This window comes from Rhipicephalus sanguineus, chromosome 4, assembly GCF_013339695.2.
Source record: "Rhipicephalus sanguineus isolate Rsan-2018 chromosome 4, BIME_Rsan_1.4, whole genome shotgun sequence".
Taxonomy (NCBI): domain Eukaryota; kingdom Metazoa; phylum Arthropoda; class Arachnida; order Ixodida; family Ixodidae; genus Rhipicephalus; species Rhipicephalus sanguineus.
In genome coordinates, this window is record NC_051179.1 from 160,651,874 (window position 1) to 160,670,611 (window position 18,738).

At 47.3% G+C, this 18,738-nt stretch overlaps 1 protein-coding gene across 3 annotated transcripts in view; it reads left to right on the top strand.

Annotated features, from left to right (window-relative positions):
- The window catches only part of LOC119390864 (evasin P672), a 61,891-nt gene that overhangs the window by 12,355 nt on the left and 30,798 nt on the right, over window positions 1-18,738 (top strand). For 2 of the 3 annotated variants that reach the window (XM_049414967.1, XM_049414966.1), the window contains exon 2: window positions 13,766-13,795. In XM_049414967.1, the coding sequence (XP_049270924.1) occupies window positions 13,777-13,795 (19 nt within the window). In that variant the 5' untranslated portion in view covers window positions 13,766-13,776. Of the gene's footprint in view, window positions 1-6,608; window positions 6,669-13,765; window positions 13,796-18,738 lie in introns of those variants that run through there. The other variant, XM_037658573.2, reaches the window with a different exon arrangement.

The following is an 18,738-nucleotide window of genomic DNA, read 5'->3' on the forward strand; positions in this document are numbered from 1 at the left end:
TCCGATGACCTAAGCTTCTCGGCTCCTCTGTGCCGTTGAGCAGCATTTGCGCTCTCCTTCTCCATGGCGTTACCCACCTGCAAACGCCAGTCAGATGCGCTATCAAGCGGCACCAGCGCATTGTCAAACGGCGACTGCACAGCGAAGGCGAATAGCTGCGCGCGCCGTGGCTACGACGTCACCCCTCTCGAATGCGCAGAGCAGCAGTAGGGAGTCGCGCGCGCCGGCGCCAGTCTGTCTGCCCGGCTACGACGCCGCTCCTCCCGCACTCCGCCACCAGCAGCGGCGAGCCGCGCGCGGCGGTGGCGGAGAGGGCGTGAGATGCCGGCTCCGCACTGATCCTCGCGCATGCGCAGCACGGCTCATGAGGAACCACGCGAAATCGGCTCCGGCTAGGCAAGTGTAGCTAACGCTACAAAAACAGACTAACGGACTTGCCGGTAGTGCATATCTTGTAGTTCACCACAAAGGAATGACAGAGGACGGCGTTAGAAACGAGAACGCCTGCCCTGTTATGTCGCCCTGCGTCGTTTCTTCGCGCTACAGCTCGACAAGTGCATTCCATAAGTGCCATTTATTGCGGCTTTCGATGTCCCGTAATACTCTAGAAGCATTTCTTCCATGATATTTCAACCCTTCAACTCTCCATCATAGCATCGATTTTTGAATTCTTTGGTTTTATACCAATCTTTGTTCGTCGCTTCACAGGTCAATCGCACCCATTATAGTTTATGGTGTTTCGATAGTATATAGGACATTTATGAAAACGTTACGCGCTTGTTTTAAGTGCGAAGCCTTTCTGAGCGAACTTCTGCGATTTTGAGCGTATCTATCTATCTATCTATCTATCTATCTATCTATCTATCTATCTATCTATCTATCTATCTATCTATCTATCTATCTATCTATCTATCTATCTATCTATCTATGTATCTATCTATCTATCTAGCCGCCTACGACATTGCGTCCTCCTGGCCGTTTTGTTAATGATATGTATACCAAAATTGGTACGACACAACATGACCGTATTACGAACATAAATGACTTGTCATAACATGAAAATCATGACATGCATGTCATGAATAGCATGATATACATGACACGGTCTTGGGGCTCTTGCGGCCGTCTCGTTAATTTGATATATACGAATATTTTTATGGCGTGACAAGAGTGTATGACAAACATAATGACCGGTCCTAAAGTGCAAATCATGACACGCATGTCATGTGCAGCATGATTTACATTACATGGTCCCGGGCCGCTCGCGGCCGTTTAAATGAATGGATAGATACCAAAACTGTTAAGACGAGACATTTCTGTGTGACGGACATAACTGACACATAGAAACGTGAAAATCATGACATTCATGTCATGTACGGTATGATTTACATGTCACACTCATGGTGCCCTCGCGGCCATTTGGCTCGCTTGATTTACACCAAAATTGGTATTGTGCGACGATAGTGTGTGATGAACGTAAATAAGTGGTGGTAACGGGAAAATCATGACATGCAAGTCATATACGACGTGATTTACATGCCACGCTCATGGCGCCCTGGTGGCCACTTCGCTCGTTTGATATTCACCAAAATTGGTATTGCGCGACGAAACTGTATCATGAACGTAAATCACAGGCGGTAACGTGAAAATCATTACATGCAAGTCATGTACATGATTTGCATGCCACGCTAATGGTACCCTCGCGGCCATTTGGCTCGCTTGATATACATCATAAATTGGTACTGCGTGACGAGTCTGTATGAAGAATGTAAATTAGAGGTGCTAACGTGAAAATCATGACATGCAAGTGATGTACATGATTTATACATATAGCATGCTCATTGTCCGTTGCTGCCGTTTCGCTCGCCTAATATACACCGAAATTGGTATTGCGCGACGATTCTGTGTGATCAACGTAAATCAGTGGTGGTAACGCGAAAATCATGATATGCATATAATTTACGGCATAATTTACATGCCACCTTACTGCCCAATCGCTGCTGTTTCGCCCACTTGATATACACCAAAACTGGTACTGCGCGACCTGGCTGTATGACGAACGTAAATGAGAGGTGGCAACGTGAAAACAATGACACGCATGTCATGTACGACATGATTTACGTGCCACGCTCATAGTGCGCTTCCGGCCGTTTTGTTAACTGGATATATACCAAAATTGATATGGCATGACACGAGTGCGTGCTTAACATAAATGGCAGGTCATGCATCGTATATTCCAGACTACACGTTGCATTAGCATCGTATATAACGGATTGGACATGCATGCATGCATGGCAAACATATAGAAACGATATATAGTGAAGTAGATGCCATGGCATGAATTACTTCATTTGCCTCAAACACGAACAAGGCCATGTAGCAGCTCTTTGCCGGCTACTTCGCATTACATCGATTCCCACAGTGCGTGGGCTCTGCCGAATTTTTTCCTTCTATTTTGCACCTACCATACAAATAAACAGTGTGCTCCCCGAACTTATACTGCGATTCAGCCTTTCTGAAAGCGGCCGCCAAAATTGTCAATTATTCGATTAATCTAGGAGCGAAGCATCATCGTTAGAGAATATTCGATTAAGAGCTAAATCATTGAAAAGATAATCGATAAAAAATTTATTGAACCTCCCTACGATGCAGATGCTCCGATCGTGACGTGAATGCGCTGTGCTCCGCACGCACCTTTCTGGCCACTTCTGTCCTTACTCTGCGATGCAGCGCCGAGGCAGGAGGTGTCAAGTTCGTGCACATACGTTTTCATTTTTGCTTGCTCGCAGCTGTTCCTACATGAAGCAGTGCGGATGATTCTTTTTTTTTCCTTTACATCGCAAGCAATTTTTTTTAAAATCGTATCCAAAATGCCAATTCATTTAGTGCCTGATTGCATCGGCAGATTGAATAGATGCCGGAAATACGCTACGAATAATACGTTTATTTGTATAACCTTCATAAGCGTTTGTTCAGTTATAGAGACAGTTGGCTGCTTCACTACACTGTTATCGTCCCAGACAGAACGTCTGTGTCATGTGAGAATGGCGGCTACACACACACACACACACACACACACACACACACACACACACATACACACACACACACACACACACACACACACACACACACACACACACACACACACACACACACACACACACACACACACACACACACACACACACACACACACACACACACAGCTGACTTGTGCCAAGGGGTTATAGCTGACAGCCGCCTTGCCCTCTACTGAAATTTGTTTGTTTTGTAAACAGTTTGCTAATTAGGATTATTTAAGTAACTTGGTAAATATTGAATTTAGGCAAGAAATGGGATTTGCAAAGTTCGAGAGCGTCTTCACAAACCTCCAATGCATTATTTGCAATAAAGAAAGTCTGACGTGTATCATTTTGAAAAAGTACAAAAGAAAGAACACGTGGCGTTGGTATATATATATATATATATATATATATATATATATATATATATATATATATATATATATATATATATATATATATATATATATATATATATATAGATATATATATATATATATTCTTAAAGGGCCCCTCACCAGGTTTGACAATTTTGAGCTAACGAGCGCAATGCATAGACTGGGCGTTCACGATCACGTCTGCCAAAATTTGCAACGCTACGCGCCGCGGAAATGGGTCAAATTTCAAGGTGAACGCTGCTTGCCGTTCCTCTCGCGGGCGCGCTTTAGAGAATGAGGGGATGACGTACATGAGAAAACGGCCCTGCGTAGATGGTAGTGCTGTGACGTCGCTCCTCTACGTAGACGACTGTGCTCTGACGTCGCCAACAGTAGCACGTGACACTGCGATAATTATTTGACTCGACATGTGTAGTTTGTGTAACTTGTTCCATGAATAGATTAATAAAACTTGAGAGAAATAATAAGACACACAAAGGGAATGTGTGCGTCTCTTTCTCTTTTTTTTCGTGAATTGCAGCGAGTTGCGGGGCTAATGTGCCTCCCTTTCCCATGCGTTCGTGTCCCCGCGGTATGCTAGCCACCATACCCGCGGTTAGCGCATCGAGCAGACGCCAGCCCTGGAAACGAAAGTAATGTTCTGGCGCGTTCGAGCACTCATTATGCTCATTTATTCTACCGCGTCCAAGTAAACGTTAATGCGACACTGGCTCATGATACCACCACTCTCGTGCCCGTACAAATGTCCCAACTTTCATGCCCGTCCCGCAGAAACAGGCAGTACACCACAGAGAACGCGGAGAAAACGCCCACGGTCGCTACAAAAAAACAAAGGTAGCGGCCGTGCCAGGGGAGTGAAACTTCCTATCCATCCATGGAACGCGATATTCGCTCGCAGCGCCAGACGAACACCTGGTGTTTGGGGGCGGTGCTAAAACATGGCGGCGCATTGCAGACACGCACTGGGGGACGCCATCTTGATGAGGACTGAGGATCCGAGTGCCGGGGGGAGCGATTTAGCGCCAAATTCAATTGGGATGCACCAGCAATCCAAATTGAGCGAGTGGAAGGTATTCAGATGGCGAGCGCGCTACCTTCTTCCTGTTGCGCAACCCGCCACATGATCAAAACGACAATCGTTGCGTTCTGATTAATGAAGGTTTGCCCATCCACCTATTTTGCACCACTTATTCTACGTAAGGCTGTGTTTTTGTTTACGTGTACACATAAATTAGACAAAAATAAAAAGCATAGCTTTTTGAATCTTTTATTGCCTAAGCGTACCATTCATACAGTAAAAACACAACACAAAAACAAAAGCAGACAATCAGAATGTAATAAATAAATCATGCACGTGTATGCTCAATTAAATTACACAGCTACTGCTGGAACCGTATCCTGATATGCCGTGCAAGCGTAGAAAAACAAAACGAGCAGCATGCAGATCGTACCTTTGGTCCGCCGCGGATCCGAAAGAATTTTATGGCGCGGTACGGCGTGAAGAATTTTGATACCGCTCAGCACAGCACGATTTGTGATATCGGCGCGAATACATTCATGCGTCTGTTTCGCTGAAGCTTGCAAGGGTTTTGCCACTTTCGCTGAAACAAACTTTACAGTGGTAAAAGCGGCCTTTGGGACACCGTAAGCCGCAGCATACACGGGCGCGTGACAAGAAACGCCCCTTTTTCACCGTGTGAGAGAAGACGGTGCAGTTCCCGTTTTCCACTCCGGGTGGCGCTCGTATTTTCGCAATCCCGAACTGCAACCTTTAGGTTCACTTGCGTATTAAAAGCACCGGAGTTAATAAGTAAACTGGTAATAAATATAAAATGGAACACGAACGTTCATATATGCTCGAAGGTATAGTACAGCCCCCAAACATTAGGATCGCTGGAGTCACGGGACAGAAAAACCGCGAAGTTTCATCCGCCTGGCCGTGCAACGCCGCTCGCGTGCTCGGGCTGGCTCGGGCACGTCATGCGCACGTGAGCATGCATGCGCATGACGTGTTGATGCGTATGTGTCAAGTGAAGAGGGCAGGGAAGGGATTTGGTTTGCTAAGGCTACACGAGGCGAGTGGCAAGGGTTTGGAACTCGCCTCCTCGCATCATGGTTTCGCGCCGCTACAAATTATTGTTTTTCTCAGCTCGTAATGAACCGATTTGAAAAATTCTTGCGGTATGCTGCTCTTCATTCGGCACACAACAACTTCCAGCGTCGAACTAAAATTTGCTAGGTGGCCTGGTGAGGGGCCCTTTAAGAAAAGTCTTGACGAAGGGAGGATCTCTCCCGAAACTTGTCAGGTTTCATAAATTTGTATTAATTACCAGGAGGCACTTTTTTGAAGCTGAATAACGTGAGAGGCACTACACAGGAAGGACCTCAGTTTTGTCGTTTGACCCGACAGCCTACCTCCACTAATGAAAGAGATAATTGATTAAACCTATTTGTTGTTGCTTTTCTTTTGCCGTCTCTATTCAGCTAACGACGTCTGTCGCTACAGGAAAAGTAATTATGAGGAGAGCGAGCAAATATCTTATTTGTCTCAGTTTCACGGGTACTGCAGGCCACTCTGCGGTCAAAGTAGAATTTTCTTCAAAAACAAAACAACAACAATAAAAATTCGGCAGATGCCACGTACCGTCGCATAAAAAAAGGCGGTCCACTGTTATCTAGCCCGCATTACTTAACTGAATTCTGGCGCTACTTCCGGTAATTCCGACCTTTAAAGCCGTGGCATCAGTTTTCGGGAATTTTATGGACAAGGAAATGAATGACGCCTTTCTCAACACTTTCGTGCATTCTACTTCCAAATGCACTCTTTAGTGTGTAAACAATACATTCGGCATAGAGTAAATGAGATAAATAAAATAGTTTCTTTCGTTATAATCCTGATACCGTAAGCAACGGCATTCTCAAGTGAACAATGTCAAAACAGTGGCATTTAATTGCCTTCTCTGGTGTCGTCTGTAGTGACGCATGGCATGTCGTCTGTAGTGACCAATAACCTTGGATGTGAGGGACACAAGAAAGAGCCCCAAATGACGCAGTCGCCTTCCAGTACAATCCGTCATTTCCTGCACTCGGACAGGTAGTATAAAAGGAATACGTAGGTTGGCTTATCACTTCTCATTCAAGGCAAAGAAAGGAAGATTCAGAATGGCCCGCAAGATAGTCGTTGCACTGGTTTCTGTTCTCTACGGTAAGTTACTTCGTCGGCAGGTGGAAAATAGGTTTTAGAAAAAGACAAAACCTTGGAATGAATCATAAGGATGGGCGCTCAACGTGTGCCACAAGAAATGGTGTTTATTTTTCGAGTAGGCCGGCAGTGCGGTCTTGGTAGCCTCAGGTGGCTCCTCGGAGTCCCTCGACGCGGGTGGCATCCTCGGCCTGGAGGACGGCCTAGAGCTGGTCGCTCAGCTCCGAGCGTTTGAAGGCCGCCTCCCAGCGGCGGCGGCGCCGACGGAGAATATCCCCCCCGGCTTTCGCAGCCGGGGTAGCGGCGGGAACGACTGAGCTCGGGACTTCCGGTGACCTGGTATTGTCGGCCGTTATAGGCGCATCGCGAATGGCGGCCGTTTCAGGACCGTTGTTACCAGCACATTCCCAGAGCATGCCGCTCAGCTTTGTTGTGTGCCCGCACGCTATACACATAATGGTGGGGTATAAGTTCGGGTAGCAGTGGCGTAGTACGGCCGGGCTAGGGTATAAGTGCGTTTGCAGCATCGCGCCTGGGTAATTTATCGTGCGGTGCGGGAATGTACGTCTTTCGAGTCTGTACTGTAATGAAATGTCTCTGAACGTTGCGAGACGATCAACCCACGACCATTGCGATCCTTGTTGTTGCTGCATGGCTGTCGAAGTGTTTCGATCCCGCAGACCAAAAGCCACGTTCTTAGGAACGGAGGCGACGGCCACGTAATGTTCCGCGGCTCGGCGAGTGTAGACCTCGAACCGCGGCGTGGGCCGCCTCGTTCCCCGCGAGCGGTACGTCGGTGTGTGCCGGAGTCCGTAGGAGGAATTCTTCAGGTGCGGGCTGAGGCTTTATTCTTTTCATACCTCACAATAAAGAATGTCGAATTTCGGGGTTGCGAGCGCGACGCCGAGTTGCCATGATCGAGCATTTTAAGGATGCAGGCCGCTTCCCGCGAGGCACGGCCGCGCGCGATGCCGCGGTCGACTGCCGCTTGCGATTCGCTGATCGCGATGGCAGCGTTCGGCACTGCGGCGAATGCTAGGGCTATCGCGGCTTCTTGGGCCGCCTCCGAATGTCCTGTGGTAACCGTGGCGCACGCGAGGCATTTACCCGTAGAATCAACGACCGCAGCTGCATGTGCGCTTCTCTCTTCTCCATATCTTGTGGCATCTACGTATACGACCCTGTTACTGCTGCCATACTTCTTTTGAAGGTCGCTAGCTCGCTGGTTACATCGTCTGTAATGAGACGTGCGTTGGTTCTGACGGTCCGTCGTTTCCTGCGTCTCATTACAGGACAGGGCATGTACTGAGACAGAGGAATCGGTACACTGTTATGAACATAAAACAGTTCGCAGTCTGTGTTCAAATGTGTATGTTAACTGCTTCAGTTACTACACGGGTTCTACAGCGGTTCTATTTGTACGTGATTTTGGCGCTAGTGCTCGGGATGGAGATGTGTCACTAGGCGTCAACGTGGGTGTATCCACGCCAAACGGGGTTAGAGCTGCCTAACACCAATAGACACTGTGCAATCTCTCATACATCAATGTATAATAAACAATAAACTATACTCCTCTGAAGACAAGGTTCACTTTCCTGTTATACCGAGTCCCACGGAGAAAGAAGTATTTGAGGAGGAGAATCTTCTAGGCCGCGGCAGCGCGCTAGGGCAACGTGATAGCGTCGCGGAGAAAATGCGGTTTTCGCCGCAGCACGTCAGATGACACTCCCGGTGTATTGCCATCGTTTACAATTAACTCTATGCGTTTGCATGCTCTGCTATGGACGCGACGCATAAAAATCGTGATACCGCGTCGTACGTTGCAAGAGTTCTCAGGTTTCGTCTGTTATATCAATTCCAAGATGTGACAGATATTTTAGCTGCAGTTACTAGTAGATAACTGCCCGGAGTATAGGCCGCACAGCGCTTGAAACGAGCTCCTACTTGTGTGGCCCCTAAGCAGATGACGTCTGCCGCATGCATGTGCTCCTCGCTCGTATGTTGTGCGCATGCGTGCGTAGGTGGACTTGGGAGGGAAAGTTGCCGATGCGGTTGAGGAAGCTGACGCCCATTCCTTCGCGATTTGCAGACTTTCTGTCTCTTTTGCGCCCTCAGATGTCGTTACCCCGGCGGCGCTGATATCTCATTTTTTGCGCGCGCTTGTCGCGCCGCAACAAAGGGCAGCATTTTGCAGATTTGCATCAGTGCTCCTTCGGGATTGGGCGGAAACGTGTCGTGCCTAACTTCAGAAATGGGTACATAGCCTGCAAGTAGAAGGTAATTACCTTCAATATTCCTAGTGATCCAGTGAGCTTGGAAGCGTGGGCTCGTGAGATACTAAGCAAAGACCGAGAGCTCACGCGTAGTGAATACGTTTGCGAGAAGCACTCCTCGGAGTGTAAGTCCCATCATTCGTTGAAAAAAAATCACAGCATATCCACGTGGTGAATGATGATGAGTGGGGCGAATCTCCGGAGGATATCATCGGTAAACCGTGAATCTTCTGTGTAACGCCCCATCAATCGCCATATATAGAGTGAGAAACTGTGTGTATATTACAAACATCAAACTTTTATTTTTCTTAATTAGATTATGCTTGGCTTACGTTGTCCCTTCATTATCACGGCTTTATGGTCCGTGAAATGAAGGGATAGCGCTTCCTGTACGGGTTGCAATTGGAAATTTGAAAATACCAGGTCTATACGCGTCCCTCGGACGGTCGTTGGTTTCATATAATCAAAGGACGTGCACGAGAGAGCATATTCGGCTTCCATATGTTGTATTAACCACTCATTGTTATTTTCGGTAATATCGACATCCAGGGCACCAACTAACAGAAATGGTATATTCCTGTACTCATATTTACACGATGCCGTGTCAATGAATGTCTTCATATTCCCACTCGACAAATTGGGTGCAAGGTACAGGGTCATGATGATGCATTCACCAAAATCGATGGCAGCATATTCACCGTTGTGGCTCTGTGTCGTTGGTAGTAGTTTCAGATCTTGTGCCTTTTCTGTTTGTTTGACGTATACGGCCACACCACCTGCAGTACGCTCTCCATCATCGATGCACACGACTGGAAGGTACCCTTTGATATACGGTCTTTTGGCGTTCCACGTCTCGGTAAGATAGAGAACGTCCACCGCAGTAAGTATGGGGTCCCATTTCACATCGTCTACAAGCTTGACATACCAGAAAGCGCGCTTCTCACGAACTACAGGTGGCTACTACAAACAAACGAACAAACGGAGGATGGACAGACCCACGGCATAAGGAGCTTCGCCCCTAAAAGAAAAAGCGCGCCAAGAGGGAGCCTCATGGCGCGTTACTTCTGAAATGTTGTCTTCCGGCGCCGTTGAAAACACGAGACGTAGTGAAGAAGAAAGAACGCCACACAGGCGAACACGCAAACGAGAGTCTCGCTCGTCAACGTCGTCTTCTTTTACTGCATACCAGAAAGCGCGCTTCTCACGAACTACAGGTGGCTACTACAAACAAACGAACAAACGGAGGATGGACAGACCCACGGCATCAGGAGCTTCGCCCCTAAAACTCACAGTGTCCCTTACGCATTAGACTAAGACGACTCGAAGGCGAAATCTATCTTCTTTTCTTCAGTCGCTATGTCTGTCCTGCCCCAACCCCGGGCTCAAGCTACCTGAAATTTTTTATGCCATATCACACAGAGCACAATATGACACTCGACCACATCTGCCTGCCCTGACCCCACTTCAGATCAAGGTGGTGCCCCCCCCCCCCCCGGAAAAAAATTCTGCCTACGCTCCTGGCCTATGACATGTCTTTTTGTGAAGCGTTGTCGCTGCTGGCGGTGAATTCACCAAGTACTAGAAATCAACCCTGTACTAGTGCACCCTGGATCGGCATTGTTTTCTTCTTGTTTTGTTTCACGACAAAAAATACGTTGCCGAAAAATTCTTTCGTTCTTATACGCTCTGCATCGGCATGGTAATTCCGAATGGGTGGCGGTGCACGGTAACGCTCGCATTCCAAGCATACGGACTGAGTTTCTTCGAGTAGAGGTTTTCATTGCAGCAAGCAGTTTTCAAAAATCCGGCCTCTATTGCAAGCAAAATCGAAATGATTAATAAAATAAAGAAACAAAACAGACAGTGCTGCTTATCTCCTCAATGACGCAACATAAACGCAGCGCGCACTGTAAACATATGCGATTAGATACTTGACAGTCCGCACGCCGAGCACGACGGCCGCATGGCTCAAGCATCGCGAGCAGTGAAAAGCGCCTGCCCGCGCCCAAGTGCGGAATAAGCAGCGCCTTACGCGAAATCAGCGATCAGGCAGGCAAACGAGCTTATATAGGACGCGCATGCGTTCATTATCGCCCAGCGCAGCCTCGACGCACTAACTACGCCGCCTAGAGTCCCAGAGGCATCTTTTGGACGGATCTCCGGCCTCCCGCAAAATTTTGTATTTTACTGTGCATGAGTAAGTGCATTGTCAATATCGCTCAGATTGAAAGAAGTTCAACTGATCAGGAATTCTACATGGCGTCAATAGGTGGGGCATCTCTGCGACTGTGTGTAGCCTACGTATTTATTGTTTGTTTCTTATCGCCATAAACTGCTGTTTGTTCGTTCAAGTGTTACGCATGCATTTTTGCCTCCGTGTCCAGTTTTTTCCTTGCTTTGCGCAAAGAACGTTGATCTTGATTCATGAACAAGAGCAATGCAAGGTTCTTGTTCAGCTGCGCTGTCTTTAGTAGCAGCACCGTTTGATAGTGTAACCTTCGCACCATCTGAAAAAGATGGTTGGTTGATCCCTCCGTCATAGGAATCGGTATAACACGAAAGTGAAACGTGTCGTCACAGAAGTAGTTTATTCTTTATAGTGCATTGGTATATGAGAGCTTGTACAATGTCTACTGTTGTTTGGCAGATATAGCACCACTTGATGTGGACCATCGCACTCAAGTTGACGCCTAGTGGCACATCTCCGTACCGACGACGAACGCCCATGATCATGATTTAACCCTTGCGGTAGATGAAGTTCTTAACATATACGTGGACTCCACATATGGTGAATCCCGCGCAAAGATGGCAACAACAAGCACACAATAAACACTTATACTCGATATGCACTCCTTCAAAGCGTCAAGAAATGCGAAGAGAAACGCTACGCGCGTCGTGTCTTCCCTCTAGCCTGGCCGTTACTTCTCACAGGGCGAGCAGGGAACGCGGTGCAACCGGTGAGACCGCCAGGCGAGCGCCGGAGAGCTATTTGTCGATATGGATGGATGCTATGAGTGAGGATTGCGCTAAAACTGCTAAAACCGCCACCTCACGGTGTGTTAAAGCGTTGAAGACATTAAACTTGTATTGGAAACGCGCCGAGTGGGACGGTCGTTGCAACGGCGCGTTTTTTTTCGAGCTTGGTGGCACAGATGTCACCGTCCCTTTATAAATGGGACGCTCATAGTGTCCATCCATCCAAGATCACTGTGAGAGGCAAGTGTTAAATATAAAAGGCACGTTCATGTCCCCTTCGTAATGTGTTTGGCGGTAGCTCAGTGGGCTAAACACCCGCCAGCCATCGTCGCGGACCGAGAGGTCATGGGTTCGATTCCCGTCAACGGAACTTTTTCTTATGGTTTTTTTTTCTTTGCCATCAGATCGCATTCATTTTGCTGACGTACTTCCGTGACGGAAATACGTCATGACAGTATTGGTGGACCCCGGCATAAAACACTTTCGTGTTAAAAAAAAAACATGGTTGACCCTCTGTCATAGGAATCGGAATAACGCGAAAGTAAAGCGTGCCCTTACAGAAGTAACTGTATGTTTACTGTACATTGATATAATAGAGTTTGCACAATGTATATTAATGTCTGACAGCTATGGCACCGTTTAACGTTTACGCACCTCCTTTGATGATTGGTGGTACATCTTCATCCCGACGACTAACGTCCATGTTAAATGATTACGCAAACCTATGTGGTAACTGTAGTAGTTAACGGTGAAAGCGTCATCAGATAACGAGGTGTGTTAGCCAGAAGAGCGTCGCATATTAGAAGAAAAACTTGGTCGCCATCCTACAGCATGCTAAACTGTGATTGAACACCACGGCAGGACTAGAGGGAAACGCAAAGCGCGTCGTGCCGCCCCGGTAGCCCGGCCGCGATTTTTCTTCGGAGGAGCGCGTGAGCGGGGAACGCGGTGTGACAGCCAGGTGAGACAGGCGCACGTCGCAGAGCTATTTTTCGTTTGGATTAGCGTGACGCTATGAGCGAGGCCGACGCTTTTACGATGTTTGGGCTAAGGTCGCCACCTCCCGGTGTGTTAAGGCATTGACAAAATTGAACTTCTATTGAAAGCGCCCCGAATGGGATGGACGTGTAACGCGTTGCAGGTGCTAATCGCAGAGGTCAGAGTAATGACGAATTCTGGCACACTGCAGCGCAAAAAACACAAAACGGACGGAACACGAACGACGAAGACGAGCGCTGAACTTGCAAAAACCTTTATTAGAAAAGTTTCACATATATTTATGCTGTCCGACGCAGGTTGTTGAAAGTTCAGCGCTCGTCTTCGTCGTTCGTGTTCCGTCCGTTGTGTTTTTTGCGCTGCAGTGTGCCAGAATTATGTACCAACAAGCCCAACTCGACACTTTAATGACGAATTACTTTACTTTACCGCTCCCAGAGGGCAACACCACCCCGCCGACCGGAAGAGTGTTACATATAAAAGGCGCGTTTGTAAAGCCCCTAGAGTCTGTGACCGTGGCGCAGTGGATAGCGTGCCCGGCATCTGTTGTTGCGGACCGAGCGGTCGTGGGTTTGACGCCCGCTGACGGTACCTTTTTTTCTTTGCCATCTGATTGTGTATATTTTTTCGACGTCATTTCCGTGACGGAAATACGTCACTGAAGACTTGGTGGACCCCGGCATAAAACACTTTCGTGTTAAAATGCATTGCATGTGGCACGTACTTCCAAGGCAATTATGTTCTGCTTCCATTGAATATACCGAATGCATGGCTCTCATATTTGGTGTTTGCATTATTTTCTTAAGATTAAACAATGCAACTTTTTGTCTAACACGTATTCTTGCTTTTTTCTAGCCTTCCACATCATGTATGCAGTTTGTGAAGGTAAGCATTTGATTAAATGAGCTTGTATATCGCTCTATGATTTCATCGGTGAGATACCATGTAGCTTTTCAAATCCTAGGGGAAGTAAAGTCAAAGAATTGCTTAGGAGAAACCTTAAAGGGACACTAAAGGCAAATATTAAGTCGACGTTGAGAGTTGAAATAGCGGTCAAGAAACCTGGTAGTGCTACTTTTGTGCTAAGGAAGTGCTTATTTTGAAAGAAAATCACGTTTTAGTGGTCCGCATTGCGTTAGCGCACTTCAAATCACCCGCCAGAAAGCGGTATTTCTGACGTCGCTGTTCCCGTGCCTAACGTTGCCCGCTTTACTGCGCAGCGGCCTGCGCCATTCGGGCATCCGGCAACATCACACACGCATGCGGCATTTTGTCGAACTTTCCGTCAGAGCGACTTTCACGAGCGCGCAAAAGACACTCGCCAGTAAGCGATACCGAAACTACCACTGAGACGCGACCGCGTGGGCGAAGCAGGGCGCCGGGCGAAGCGCAGTTCGGCGAAAATGGAACCTTTGAACCACGCGCGCCGTTACCCATGGCGACGCGAAAGAGCGTCGTTTTTCCATGAATCAAACAGAAAAGAACAAGCAGCATTTTAATACATCTCTTGATGCACGGACGGTTCTTTTTTATTTGCAGCTAGTTTTATTACGAGTGATCATTTGTAGTCAGACTCTCTCACGTCATCGGGATCATTTCCAAAAGGCACTGACTATGGTGACGGGGCCCGTCAGCGCAGTACCGTCGTAAAAGTGACGGGGACCGTCACCTTAGTGTAAATTGTAATAGTGACGGGGCCCGCCATAATAGCGACGTATTTATAGTGACGGGTCCCGTCATCGTAAAGTACGGTGACGGGGCCCGTCAGCGCAGTACCATCGTAAAAGTGACGGGGCCCCTTTACCATATATTTTTGGTCGTTTTAGACGCCCTCGTCGTGTGGCGTTCGTGGCCTAGTAGTTACTTGTGTGAGGCAATAAAGAAAAAAAAAGCGTTCATGGCGTAGTTGGTTGGCGCGCTCTCTATGGAGTGTTAGGGCTGCAGGTCGTCAGTTCGATTGCTCCCGCTTTTTCTTCCTTTTTTTTCGGGTTGTGCGTCAACATCAACGTTACTGCTCTGACGGAGTCGTAACTTTTTCCTTCATGTCTGCGGTGGTTAGACAGCCCTAGCGTTCGGATGATGCGTTGTTCCTAGGCTTGTGCGAATATTCGAGCAGTTCGAATATTCGAACGAACATTACGGTATTCGAATTCGCTTCGAAACGAATTTAAATTCTAGGAAATTTCGAAGTATTCGAAATGAACGAATAGACATATATAAAACCGCATGTAACCCCCTGTAAAGGTGGTTTCACTGCAGTAGAGGTGCGTTTTACCGTGAACACACCTTTCCAAGAAAAGTCCGCACTGCCGCGAAGCCCCACTTCAAGGTTAAATGAACATGCAGTAAAACCTTGTTAATTCAGAGTCACTGGGACTGTGACAAATTTAATTAAGCGGGTTTTCGAATTAACCAAATATACAAAAGGCGGGATGCAAGGAACATTGTATTACTGGAAGTAATCGGAGGTGGTCGTTTGCTGTGCCTGCTAGTTTGCGGCTACAAGGGTTTTTTCCAGCAATACTTGGTACGAATTTTGCCGCTAAACCGGGGAAACGGCGGGCTTCGCTGAGGCCAATGCAAGAAAAAAAAAAGCCGGCAGATCCCACGCATTGTGGGAATCGATGTAATGCGAAGCAGCCAGCAAAGAGCTGCATACATCGTCTTGTATGTCATTGAGGAAAATGCGTGTCATGGTTTTCATGTTAACTCCTATTATTTATGTTCGTCACACAGTAACGTCGCGCAATACCAACTTCGGGGTCGATCAAGCTAGAGAAACGGCCGCCAGCGCCCCATGAGCGTGGCACGCAAGTCATGTTGTGCATGACATACGTGTCATGACTTTCATGTTAACTGTATTATTTATGTTCCTCACACGGTCACGTCGCAAGATACCAATTTTGGTATATATCAAGCTAGCGAAACGGCCGCCAGCACCCCATGAGCGTGGCACGTAAGTCATGCTGTACATGACATGCGTATCATGATTTTCATGTTAACTCGTGTTTTTATGTTCGTCACACAGTCACGTCGCGCAAAACCAGTTCCCGGGTAGATCAAGCTACCGAAACGGCCGCCAGCGCGCCATGATCGTGGCACGTAAGTCATGCTGTACATGACATGCGTGTCATTATTTTCATGTTAACTCGTGTTATTATGTTCGCCACATAGTCACGTCGCGCAATACTAATTTCGGGGTAGATCGAGCTAGCGAAACGGCCGCCAGCGCCCCATGAGCGTGGCACGTAAGTCATGCTGTACGTGACATGCGTCTCATGATTTTCATGTTAACTCGTGTTTTTATGTTCGCCACACAGTCACATCGCGCAATACCAATTTCGTGGTAGAGCAAGCTAGCGAAATGGCCGCCAGCGCTCCATGAGCGTGGCACGTAAGTCATGCTGTGCATGACATGCGTGTCATGATTTTCATGCTAACTCGTGTTATTTGTGTTCGTTACACAGTCACGTCACGCAATACCAATTTCGGGGTAGGTCAAGCTAGCGAAACCACCGCCAGCGCCCCATGAGCGTGGCACGTAAGTCATGCTGTACATGACATGCGTGTCATGGTTTTCATGTTAACTCGTGTTATTTATGTTCGCTACACCGTCACGTCGCAAGATACCAATTTTGGTGTATATCAAACTAGCGGAACGGCCGCCAGCGCACCATGAGCGTAGCATGTAAATCATGCTGTACATGACATGCGTGTCATGATTTTCATGTTATGACTTGTAATTTATGTTCGTCATACAGTCATGTTATGCCATACCAATTTTGGTGCACATTCGATGAACCAAGCGACCAGGAGAGCACAAAGTCGTAGGCGGCTAGATAGATAGATAGATAGATAGATAGATAGATAGATAGATAGATAGATAGATAGATAGATAGATAGATAGATAGATAGATAGATAGATAGATAGATAGATAGATAGATAGATAGATAGATAGATAGATAGATACGCTCAAAGTCGCAGAAGTTCGCTAAGAAATGCTTCGCATTTAAAAAGAAAGAGGAAAAAAAACGGTCTCGTGGACAACTGAAATGCGCGCCTGTGAAAAAGACGTGCTTCGCTGCAGCACAGTGGTGACACACGGGCAGCATGTCACCTGCTCCTCGTAGCGTCAGTGCGTCATGATGCGGCCACTCGCCCATTCTTTCTGGTAAAATAAAGAATGTAATAATGACCAGTGTGACGGAATTCGCGATGTGTTCTGGGTGGAAAAAGAGGATCATTGAAGCTTTCGAACTGAGTTTTCGAAGTAGGCGTTGCGGGCAAGTACCCCGCCAGCAGTGCAAGTGCGCAAATTGCCGGAGTAACCGCCGATCGGAGGTTCACACACATCGCGAATTCCGTCAGACCGCCCTTTAATAATTTCTCTATTTTGCCTGAAAGAATGGTTAAATCATGACGCACTGACGTTGAGAGAAGCATTCGTTATGCTGCCCGCGTGTCACCGCTGTGTTTCAGTGAAGCACGTTTTCTTTGCCGCAGGCGTATATTACAGTTTGCACGAGACCGCCTTTTGTTTTGTTTTTTTCTTGCGCTGGCAGCAGCGAGGCTGGGATGCTTCACTTGTCACTCATTAGTATCGCTACATTGCATTGCCTTGTGGCTCCTAAGGGCCATCGTTTCTGCGGATTTGCGGCTAAATCGGGATCGGGAATTGGCACATGGCACCCAAAGTTTTTGACTTAACCGGGCTGGTACTCACTGCTGCTTCAAATTATCCACTCAGATTTACATTGAAAAATACAGGGCCATAGAAATCCTTCTAATTATGCGGGATTTCGAAATAAAAGTTCGAATTAATGAGGTTTTACTGTATTACCCTCACATCGATTCATCATTCTTTAAGTTTAAAATCTTATTGTTATACCGGTTTATATGCTCTAATTATAGTAAATTTTAATTAACATATTTTACAGCTTATCACTTGCATTTCACCGAATGTCAAATCCTGCTACTACTCAAAGTTGCTTCGAATTCGCTTCGGACCTAAAATATACTATTCGCACAAGCCTAGTTGTTCCTATGCGACCTCGGTTCTAGTCGCGCTGAATAAGAAAATGTTTCCATTTTTTTTCAGTATTGTTTCACAATACCGTCCCGAGCTTCCGACTAGTCAACAATAGTTACTCATTCGTGGTGACACGGCTCAGCGTGGGAGAGCGGAGCCCGTTAATCAGCATGTCGTTGCGCCGCTGACGGTCATGCGCTGCGCATGCCATGATGGGCACAGCGAGGACAGCCAGTCAAATCAGCAATGCTCCCTCCGAGATCTCTTTCGACCATGGAAAGCAATTCTAGAAAAAATCCAGGAAGACTTCAGGCGCAGGTGGCTGTTTTGGTCGGCGGTGCACGTCAGTACGAAAACATTTCGGGGGGAGGGGGGGAGCAGCGACGCAGTGACATTGGTGGCATGCTGATATGCAGCGTCAGCGGCACAGCGACATGCTGATTAATGGGCTCCGCTCTCCCACGCTAAGTCCGTGCTACCACGAAGGAGTAACTAATGCTGACTAGCTGGAAGCTCGGGACGGTATTGTGAAACAATGTTGAAAAAAGAAAAAAAAGATGCAAAAAATTGTCTTATTCAGCGCGAATAGAACCGAGGTCGCATAGGAACAACGCATCATCCCAACGCCAGGGCTCTCTAACTGCCGCAGACATGAACGAAGATGTTACGACTCCATCAGAGCAGTGACGTTGACGTTGACGCATAACCTGACAAAAAAAAAAGAAAATCGGGAGGAATCGAACTGACGACCTGCAGCCATAACACTATGGAGAGCGCGCCAACCAACTACGCCATGAA